We start from the raw sequence: 11,786 nt of genomic DNA, 5'->3' as shown, positions 1-11,786 counted from the left end.
CGTAGAATGTATACATTGGATTGTTACAGCAATTGGAGCAGACATGTATGAGAGAATTGGAGGAGAATTGTAGATGGAACACATGGTGTCTCATTATCAAGAATTAGCTTGATAATTGGATTGTTACAGCAATTGGAGCAGACATGCATGAGAGAATTGTGGATGGAACACATGGTGTCTCATTATCAAGCATTAGCGCCGGATAATGTAAACGGAAACACATAATGGTATTCCCTTATTAAGCATCATGGTGTCTCATTATTAAGCAATATCTCAAACTAATGTAAATATAATATAGGATTAAAGTATTTTACCACCCACTTTAATACAGCATCTGCTTACGACAAATAAGCAATTATAGCCTGATAAGACTAGTATCTTGACCATTCTAATGAATTAATCTTTTTAAGGTGTTAGTCAAAACATTTGCGTTCATTTATTGAGTTGGAACATGTAGCAATAGGAAAACATCGTACATACCATGATATTTGATAACATGATATTTCAAATCATCGTGTTCGGTTCATCATGGTAGAGTATGAACTTGGACATAGTCATGCTAAAGCTTTGATTAAAAAGCTTTGAGTAGACTGTATTCAATACCACCATCTATGCATATGATCTAGAGATTGTGGACTACCTAAAATGTGGCCATTTGCGGTACTCCTAAATCTTGATGAATGTCCCATTTTTGTGCTTGAGGAAAGAGGTTAGTATGAAAGGGTTGCAGTAATCAATTAGAGGAGGGAGTAGATGGTAGTCTCTAGTGATCAGGCTTGCATTGGGCCAAAGAGGTTTGAATGAACAACTTGGGGAATCTAGCTAGTATGAATGCCTTGTATCCTAGAGAAGGTTGTGAGGTAAGGCTTACCCCATCACATAGGCCTCATAGAATAGATCATTGGTGTGCAAAGTAGCATGGTGGGCTGCAGAAGCGATTGGATGATAAGCCTAACATTGATAGTTTCAACTAATGTGACTTGCCACTCATAAAAAATATTTGGTATTGATTTGATTTTTTGAAAGTTGAAGACATGAAAACAGCTTGTGATGTGCATTGACTTGGATGATAATCTCAACATGATCAAACATTGATTTCAACTTGTCCAAATAGTTTTGGCTAAGTTGAGTGAGAAAAACAATTGATGTCATCATAATGTAGTATGATATTGGATCGGTTCCTTGTGAGCATCATGAAGGTACCACCCAACATGTCCCATAAGTCTGAGTGTAGCAACAACATTCTGTTTTAGTGAACCAAAGACATTAATCAATTGGATAGTTTCACGATTTCATACACTCATTTGATGGAGGGTGCTAGTCAAGGCCAGAGTAAATTGATCATGCACTATGACCCCTTTGAGAAGTAGGGTTAGGGCATAGTGGAGAAGCAATTCAATTGTTTCCTCCCAAAGAGATTTTAAAGTAGGGAAGAAAGAAGAGGAGATCGACCCTGAGATTACACATAGGAGGGTCAAGGGGATATCTTATCTTTAGACATAATGATTGGACATCGACATAGAATCGAGGAGGCTAAACAAAGATCTAGTTCAACGATGGTATATGAGCTTTGTCGAGAGATGCACGCATTTGAGAATTAAAACAGAATAGAGAAGTCACACGACCCTTACTTGGGAAGATGGACGTTTATACAGATATAGGAGTTGGTGCCGCGATTCAAAGTATTTTCGTCAACTAATGTAAACACAAGAGGATGGAAGAAAATACTTTGGGAGTTTGAAGAGCTTGCACTCCATGTCATACTTCATCTAATGCATGGAGGTAAAGGGAGCCTCGAGTTGCATCAATGTTGAGGCCGATGTCTTGAAAGCTTCACTCAACACATCGAAGGGAATTCCTGATCCGAACAACGTCGCAGGAAGCGCCACCGTGCCGGGGCTCGCACTGCTGAATGATGAAAGCGCAAGTGCCATCGTGTCCGAGGTGGGATTCATTTGGAAGTGCACCAGACCCTTGGGGAAGACAAAGAGATCACCCTTGTACAGCGTCTGGTTGTACATCTTGTTGGTGGTGTCGACGAATCCGACCGCGAGAGTGCCGTCTATGACGAAGAGCAACTCGGTGGCACGGGGGTGAGTGTGGGGAGGGTTGAGGGAACCGGGCTGGAATTGCAACAAAGCTGCAGAGATGCCAAGGCCGTTGAGGGCTGGGAAGGCATCCATGAATGCTTTGATAGGCTTGAAACTGCCCATGCTTGCGTTGGGACCTCCTCGGAATCCAGTGAAGGTGAAGAAGGTGCCGTCGAGGGTGCTTGCATTCATGCCAGCGGGCACAGAGAAGTCCGTGAGAATGTCAGGGTCGCTGGCGAGGGCAAGTCGTCCTGCACAAAGCACGATCGGGAGGATGAACGCGTAGATCATTGATTTGGCCATGTAGAGTGAAGGGATCGCCTGCATGCAACGAAAAAGCACATGAGGTGTGTAAGACTTGCAAAGAACACGGAATAATCTTAGAGCGTAAAGCTTATAGATAAATTCATTCATGTGGTCGCTCTCTTAGCATTTCCAAGACCAAAATCCAACACAGGCGAGGAGTTTGCCATGGACGGACAGACGCAATATCTTAAAAGAGCTTACGTTCACAAACTTGAAGCGCCCAAGATCTGTTTTGCAGAGCAAATGCGAATTCTATGTAAACGGTGTTAAGAACGAAAAGGCAACACTGCAGTTATATACGCACTGAAAAGGCATCAAACACATCGAAGAACGCTTTTAGATCGGGCATCATATTCGCCGGGATGAATGGAGGGTTGCATCCTCCGCCACCTTCAAGCGATGCCAAGTGGATAACTAAGTCCAAAATGGAAGGGCCTGCGGCCGTCCAGGGGAGCGGCGATGCCCTTTCCTCGCATAGAGCCTGTGCTGATTACGGGGGTTGTTGCAGCTCTCGAATGTGGAACTTTGGGGAGGTCGATACGTTTTCTACAATCGGATTCCCACGTAGTTCAGAAAAACTCATACCGGTGAAAAGATAAGAGCGAGCACGAGAGAGAAAGACTATATATATATATATATATATATATTGAAAAGCTCCTAATCACATTACAACCAAGATAGATTGCTCCTCGTCTCAAACGAGTTACACCCTTTTGTCACCACTCTTCCAAAGTCTATTCCCATCACATCTCCCCCCTCAAGGAGAAACCAGAAAGGGTTTAATACGACACACATGGGCACAAGTGAGACAACTCTTAGAGATTCGTTGAAGTTGGTAAGTGAAATGGCGGATTTGTTTTAGCACTTTGTAAGGCCCGATCTAGTTATGCATTAGGCTTTCAAAAAGACCCTTTTTTCATACAGGATAGTAGATGGACACTAAATCTACAGGGCTATACTGAACCTCTGCTCTGCTTGTGTCATAATGCTTCTTTTCTCGTTCCTGAGCAATCTGTAAATTTTTAAATAAAGCGGACCGGAGGAGGAGCGGTTGAACAATGTTGATACCAATCAATGGCATTGGAGAATCGAGAGGGGATCTGCACATCTGGTATCTGTGGTGGAAATTGTGAATCACGACCATATAAATCTTTGAAGGGACTCATTCGAATATAAGCTTGCACTGTTGTACGGTAAGCATGGAGAACGTATGGGAGGATCTGATCCTAGTTATCATGTGAAGGATTAACACAGACTTTGATCATCTGTTTGAAAGTTTTATTCAATGTTTCTGTCAGCCCGATAGTTTGGTGATGATGTGGACTAGCAAATGACAGTTGAACTCCCAAACATTTGCAATGACGGCCATCACCTGTGATTTAAAATTAGTGCCTTGCTCTGAAAGGACTGTGGTTGGACAATCATGCCTTGTGATCACATTGTCAATGAAAATTTTTACAACAGTATTTGCTGTAATGTCCGCAACAGTAGCAGCTTCGCACCAACGGGTGAGATACTCGGTGAGGATAGTAACATATTTGTTTCTTGCTAAGGACTGTGGAAAAGGAACCATGACATCCCAAGACACTAATTCGAACAACTGATTGACTCGAATACTCTAAAGGACACTTGGAGGTTTAGCGGAGCTAGGTTTTGTAGCTTGACACAATCTACATGCTTTCAAATGTTCTGTAATATAATGATGCATATGAGGCCAATAGTATTTTGTTCTGATGGTTTTTAATACTTGATATATCCCTAAATGACCAAACAAAGGATGGGCATGAAAATAATTGGTGAATACAAACCGTAGTGAACTAGGTACATAAAGATGTGGACTTTTATTAGGAGCGACAAAGTACAAGAGATTATGCAATAATTGAAAACGACCTTGATCATTTAAGTGAAAACTAGTCTACCTAAGATGACTTATGATGTTTATTACATCTAGATCTTTTTGTTATAAGGACGGGAACACAAACATGTCAATTATTGGACACTTATGATTTTTTGGAAAAGACAAAAATGACCTAGGGTTTGTGGATGATGATCCAAGAAGTAGGTCGAGATTTTAGGACTTGCTGAGTGTTTTGGACGGCATTGGGATGAGACAATGCATTTGCAATAGTGTTTTCTTTACCTAGCATGTATTGAATTTTGAAAGTGTAGTCGTGCAAAGCCAATATCCATCTCATCAACCGAGTAGGGGGATGTTTCTCTTTGAGAAGGGGGATTATGGGTCGATGATCTATTTGCACTAAAACTTCAGTTCCATGCAAATATGGATGTAGCTTATTGAATGCCCAAAAAATTGCTAGAACCTCTTTCTCTGTTGTTGAATAATTTATCTCTGGAGTAGTAAGAGCGTGACTGATGAAGGCAATGGGCCGTAAATCCCCACCATCTACTTGTAAGAGTATAGCCCCAAGCCCTTCGTTGGACGCATCCGTCCGCAACAAGAAAGGTCTGCTGAAATCTGGGTATTTTAAGATGGCTGATGTGGACAAGAGTTTCTTCAATGCTGCATATGCTTGTGCACAAGAATTGGACCAATGGAACTTTGTTGATTTCTTTAGAAGATGCCACAATGGAGAAGACACCTTTGCGAATTCGGGGAGGAACCTTGTTGTGAAATTTATCATTCCAAGAAATGTTGCAACTGTTTGATTGACTGTGGGGGTGGATAATCTAAAATGGCGTGGACCTTGCTTGCATCCATGTGAATACCTGCATCTAAAATAATGAACCCCAAGAATTTTACAGATGTTGACGCCCATTTACATTTTTTGAGTTGTAATTTCAAATTGTATTGTTTAAGCTTGCGAAGTACTTCTACTAAAACTTCCATGTGTTGAGACCATGTGGTTGTGTGAACCAAAACAACCTTAAGGCATAAAAACAATTAGTTTTTCCATGGATTCAAGAGTTGATCTCGCCTCCCAAATACAAATTCCATAAAGAAAGACCACATAATACTGACTTGCTTGCTTACTTAGATACTTTCTACCCTACCTTTGCCTATGAAGAGCTACACCACACAGTGTAGAAAAGCATTGTCAACTTCAATTTTGGTGAGAACACAACATCCTTTTCAAGAACCCCTCTGCATGACAATGCAAACAACCACTCCATCCAAAACAACAATATAATGGAAACGCTTACCAATTTTGTTTCTTCTCAGCCATTGATTTTGGAATGCCTGATGGCCCTTGGTCGCACTTTCAACCACTCTTTCTTTGTCCTCTTGTACAATGGCCATTCAGTTTCTCAAGAAAGGGAGTGGGAAGCATAGAAAACCTACAAAGCACATCTTGTTGTTAATAAGTGAGACTACAAAACCTACCACTGGGTGGTTGCAAGCTAAGGGTGTCCACCTTTTGGCCACTGCCCGAACTTTTCAGGGGTGAAAAACAGGCTGTTTTGCATAGTAAATGGGTAATCTCACCTAGTTCCCTAAGGATTCACTCTTTCAAGTCTTCTAACACAACATCACACATGTGTTTGTGCACACAATGACATGGTCTGATCTAAAATCATAGATATAGAGCTCCGCCTTTCTCTTGGTGTCATTGTAGGTCATAGGGTTGGTCACACTTTTTAGCAAATACACAGTGTGACATTAAACCATTAATATCTTACTCATTCTACATGAAATGGTGCTACAAATTGATAGGAATACACATCACATATTCTAGATCTTAACTTGATTTTTTGAGATTTTTTTGAAAGCTTTATCTAATTAAAATAGATTTTTTATGTTTAATAATTAAGGGGAAATGTATTTTTTGGTGCACCATAGCTTGTTTGGCCCAGTTTGAATTATTTTTTACATTTGATTTGATATGGGGTTAATGGACACATAAAGGTATGTGTAGCAAGTGTTAAATCTTAAATCCAATGGTTAGATTTTATGGGATCTACATTTGAAATTTACCTCAACTTGTTAGAGGATTAGTAAAGGAAATTAGAAAAAAATATAGTAATTTGTAGAAGTTTTGTAATACACCCAAAATCACACGTATATTAGGCTTTGACTTGATCAAGCTATGAAAAAGAATTTGGTGAAATTTGCATAAGAAGGGCCAATTTGGCCTTCCCCAAGTGAAAACCCCTTCATGTATGTAAAAAGGGTCACACTAGCCAAATACCAAGGCTAGATAGGATTGGTGTTAGGAGTGGAAGTGTAGGTTTGGGGAGTTACCAAGCCTAGTGGCAACATTTTTGGTGGGGTATCTTGTCCATGTGGAAGGCTAACACATCATCATCCTCAAGAGTGGTCTTCCCACCTCAACAAGCCACATGGGCATTGAGGACACGTCAGCACATCGCCTAGTGCCACTTGGGACTCACATGCCATGTCATCATACCACATCATAGGTCACATCAGCCCGTATAGTTCCACATCATCACACTACCTAAAACTTGACGTTCATTAGTTCAGTGAGCAGTCTTCAGTGGTATTGGCATTGTTTAGTGGGCAGACAACACATGATTTGATTTGACACACACATGCCATCATTATAAAGACTATTAAGCTATTTCACGGCATTGTGCACTTTATTCCAGCCTTGTAAAGCCTCTTGGCTATTCCCGACATTATTTGCCACAAGCCTTGTAATTCAGATCGGATTATATATTGCAGTTCTACCTTCACCGACAGTTCAGATTTCACTTGCCATAGTCTATGTTTTGCAGTTGATTCAGACAGTGATTTTCATGACACTTTGAGTACATTTCTTGCACCATGTCTATGTCTAGCAACCTTAATTGGGAGGCATCTGCCTAGACAACTCCAATTACAGCACATGGAAATACCAAATGGAGACCATTCTTGTACTTCAGGACAAATGGGAGTATGTCGATGGATCTACACCTAGACCATTGAACGATCCAGCTAGCAGTAGCTCTACTCCACATGTTGTCACAACATCGTCAACGGGATCTCAATCTACGCCAACATATTCCGCACTTGTAGTAGATCCTGCCATTGCCTGAGCATAGGAAAAATGGGATAAGAAAGATAAGTATGCATATCATCTCGTGAAGCAGAATGTGTAAGATGTCATGCTAGGACAGCTCAACACCATCAAGACATCAAAAGAAGCATGGGATATGTTTGTAGCTCTCTACGACTCCAAAAACACTTCCAAGATTTTCACACTGAGAAACCAAATCAACCAAAGTTTTCGCAACAGCAATGAAATTGATCATGCTTAGATACTCATGATCAAAGACTACAACAATCAACTTGCAACAGAAGGAGGGACTATGAATCCCACAGAAATGGTTCAAGTCATCCTGAATGGACTAGGAGAGGGATACAAGAATCTAGTCCAGAGTATTGCCATCCAATGGTAAATTCTGACACTAGAAGAATTGCCATCAATTTTACTTGGTGAAGAACTCCGGACTCAGGCCATTCATGCACGTAAAGGTCATTCTAATGATTAGACATTCACAGCTTGAGATAGAAGCAGAGGTAGAGGCAGAGGCAGAGGTAGATCATTCCATTGAAGTGGTCATCATCAACAACAAAATCATCATGAAAGTAAGAATTAACATCAGCACCAGCATCATCCTCAGCAACATCAGAATCAACAAAGAGAAAATGATTCCAACCGAGGAAGATTCCAAGGACGAGGGAATGCATCCACCAACGTGTCAAACATCCAGTGCAACTACTGTCATAAGTTTGGACACAATAAAAGAGATTGCTTCAAGAAGCAGTACGACCAAGGTGGTCAATCCAATATCAATCGAGGGAATTTCCGTGGAAGAGGAAATCATTGTGGTGGACATTCTAGTCACAATCATTATGCAAATGAACATGGGAATATGTTTCTTGCAAACGAGGAAATGTAGAAGACTGCTACAGTGTACCTAGATACTGATTGCAATTCAAAAGAGGATTTCAGCTATCAAGTCGACCAAGCAGATCAAGATCCTTGGTACATTGACAGCGGTGCATCATCTCATATGACAAATCATGAGGAATGGTTCACAGAGATGAAACCATTAGAAGGCCAAAAGAATGTCATCTACATGACAGATAATAAACCAAATCCAGTTCAAGGGACAGGCATTATCCCTATGAACAATTTCACTGGTACAAAAGGATTGGTGAAAGATGTACTCTATGTTCCAAAACCCCAGCAAGAACCTCTTGTCAGTATGTCAAATGATGGAACACAACTACCGAGTCATCTTTGACAGAGATGAATGCACTATCAGAGACAAATCCAGAAGATTTCAGCTAGTAGGAAAAGAAGTCAAGAAAGGATGCTTGTACAGAATGCTAGCTATGATACCAGAATTGCATGCCATGTCAGCTCAACCACAACTGATGCCACTATCCACAAAATGGCACAAGAGATATGGACATGTCAATTTCAAGAGCTTGATAGATCTCAAGAATTAGAATATGGCAATGGGGATTCCAAAGCTACAGTTTGTTGGAAAAGTTTGCAAAGCATGCTACTTCGGCAAACAAAAGAGAACCAATTTTAGCAGAAGCACCTCTCGAGCAAGAGGTGTTCTTGATTTGATTCATACAGATGTATGGGCTTATTCCCAGACCCGCAACATCAATGGTTCACTTTACTACTTGACTTTCATCGACGACTATAGCAAATATTGTTGGGTCTACTTTCTGAAAGAGAAATCTGAAGTTTTTTCTAGATTTCAAGAATTCAAAGCCATGGTAGAAAACCGGACATGCAAAAAGATCAAAGTCATGAGATCAAAGGGAGGAGGTGAATACACGTCTTTAGCATTCATGAACTTTTGCAGAAGTCACAGCATACGAAGACAATTCACATGTGTAGATACTCCTCATCAGAATGCAAGAGCTGAAAGGAAGAATGGTACTTTAGCAGACAGTGCTAGAGCAATGCTTAGTGAGAAGCATCTTTCGAATCAGTATTGGGTAGAAGCAATAGCCACTGCAAACTATTTGCTTAATCAGCTTCCTACCGAACCGATTCATGGTATGACACCTTATGAAGCATTCACTAGACACAAGCCACGCATTGGGCATCTCTGCATATTTGGTTGCATAGCATATGCCCACATACATGACGATCATCGTAGGAAATTGGATGCAAAGTCACGGAAATGCATCATGGTTGGCTACAATGAAGAAAGCAAAGCATACAAGTTGTATGATCCCATTAACCAAAAGGTCATTATCTCTAGAGATGTAATCTTTGATGAGGAATCAGAATGGAAAACCTCAAATACACAAGAGATAGACGCACCAACTTCATAGTCATCTACAGAAAAGGTTGATGAAGAAGAGCAAGAATTGCCAGAAGCACCCCAAGCAGGCCATAGCAACTCAAACAGTCTACTAGGGAAAGTTGACCACCAACTAGATTGACATATGCTCAGAAAGGAAAAGCAATTCATGTTGAAACCACCAACTATGCTCTTATGACTACCATCATGGCTACAAAAGAGCCAGTGTACTTCGAAGATGCAGTAGACAAGCCAGAATGGCAAACTGCTATGAATGAAGAAATGAATGCTTTGTACAAGAATAATACTTGGGAATTATGCGACCTTTCACCAGGAAAGAAGGCCATAGCAAACAAATGGGTATACAAAGTGAAGTACAATCTAGATGGAAGCATTCAAAGATACAAAGCCAGACTAGTTACAAAAGGAATTGCAAAGCAATATGGTCAAGATTATGATGATGCTTATGCTCCAGTAGCAAAGATGGATTCCATACGGTTCTTGATATCACTAGCGACACTCAGCAGATGGAATGTGTACCATCTCAATGTCAAGAATGCATTTCTCAATGGTTATCTAGACGAGGAAGTCTACATGCAACAACCAGTAGGTTATGTTGCACCAGGGAAGGAGAATCAAGTTTTCCATCTTAAGAAAAGTCTCTACAGCTTAAAACAAGCACCGAGAAGTTGGTACAACAGAATCGACAAGTATTTTGCTAATCTGGGATACATGAAGTCCAATGCAAATCATACTCTCTACTACAAAGTTCAAGAGGAAGACATTACTATTGCACTTTTATACATAGATGATCTGATTGTGACCGAAAGCAAGGATAGCTTCATCAAGAAATTTAATCAAGACTTATCTGTAGAGTTTGACATGAAAGATCTTGGACTTATGCACTATTGTCTTGGAATTAAGTTCTGGAGAGATTCAGACATGATCTTTATGAGTTTGCTCAAATATGTTGACAGTCTTCTGAAGAAGTTTCATATGGCAGATTGTAAGATTGCAGCCACTCCCATGGAACAAAGATTGAAACTTACAAAAGATTCATAAAACCCTACAGTCAATGACAGGTACTACATGCAACTCATTGGATATCTTACATATCTAACTATCACATGGCCAGATCTTTGTTATGCAGTAAGTTCACTTGCACAGTTTAAATGGCAAATCCAAAATAGTCTCATTAGAATGTAGCCAAAAGCGTCTTGAGATACATCAGAGGTACAAGACAGTTTGGGATAGAATATAGAGGAAGTCATCCATGGTTGCTTGGATACTGTGACAGTGACTATGTCGGAGATCATGAGACCAAGAGATCAACACAGGGATATGCATTTTTCCTTGGTCAAGGTGCTATATCATGGTTATCAAACAAACAGCCAACTGTTTCTTTTTCTTCAACTAAAGCAGAATATAAAGCACTCACTATAGGTGCATGTGAAGCTATATGGCTTAGAAGACCATTGTCAGAAACAAATTACTTTGATGAATCAAAGCCAACAACAATATATTGTGATAATCAATTGGCTCAAGCATTGGCCAAGAATCCAGTATATCACTCCAGGACAAAGCAAACCGAGAGATCAGTCAAGGGGAAAGCTGAGAAAGAGAATCGACGTTCAGTGATTGCATAGGCAGATGAGGTAACAGAACTCAGAAGTAAAGTGGAAAAGCTGGAAGAGATGGCTTTACGCAATCGTAAAGACAAAGCTTTCCATGATGCTGTTTCCCGAAAGCTCAAGGAATCTAGAACATCCTTACTTAGAGCTGAGGCACATCATGCATCTACAAGTCTGGAGTGAGGAGAAAGAAAAAAGGTGGCTAAGATTCTGACCGGATAGAAGGGTCAAGGTTTTCGATGAAATGTCAGGCCTTGCCTTTTCGTATTTTGGGCCATACAAGTATTTATGGAAGGCTGCTTGTCCTGAGAAGTGCAGATTGTTAATGCTCAAAAGGAAAGTGTATTATCATATGAGCTGGGGACTTTTTTTCCAAAATCAACTCCTCTATTCTGTCTCGGCTGCCTCACAATGTGAACTTTCCAATCAGCAGATACAGAGCTGTCAATTCACGTAGAATATTAGTAGCTATGTAGTCGCCTGAAGCAGTCAGTATGCTCAACTGTGTACTGTTCCACCTAAG

At 40.5% G+C, this 11,786-nt stretch overlaps 1 protein-coding gene across 1 annotated transcript; it reads right to left on the bottom strand.

Moving 5' to 3' along the window:
• Positions 1-1,769: 1,769 nt before the first annotated feature.
• On the bottom strand, positions 1,770-2,504 carry LOC147896206 (germin-like protein 9-3). Its single transcript, XM_087382234.1, has one exon. The coding sequence runs from the start codon at positions 2,502-2,504 to the stop codon at positions 1,770-1,772; it is 735 nt and encodes a 244-aa protein (XP_087238360.1).
• Between the last annotated feature and the right edge of the window lie 9,282 nt (positions 2,505-11,786).

The sequence above is a fragment of the Dipteris shenzhenensis genome, chromosome 12 (assembly GCF_047967505.1).
Source record: "Dipteris shenzhenensis isolate YYH24624 ecotype China chromosome 12, Dip_SZ_1.0, whole genome shotgun sequence".
In the NCBI taxonomy this organism is placed as follows: Eukaryota; Viridiplantae; Streptophyta; class Polypodiopsida; order Gleicheniales; family Dipteridaceae; genus Dipteris; species Dipteris shenzhenensis.
Note: the sequence above shows the minus strand (reverse complement) of the source record. Positions and strands in the feature narration are given on the sequence as shown.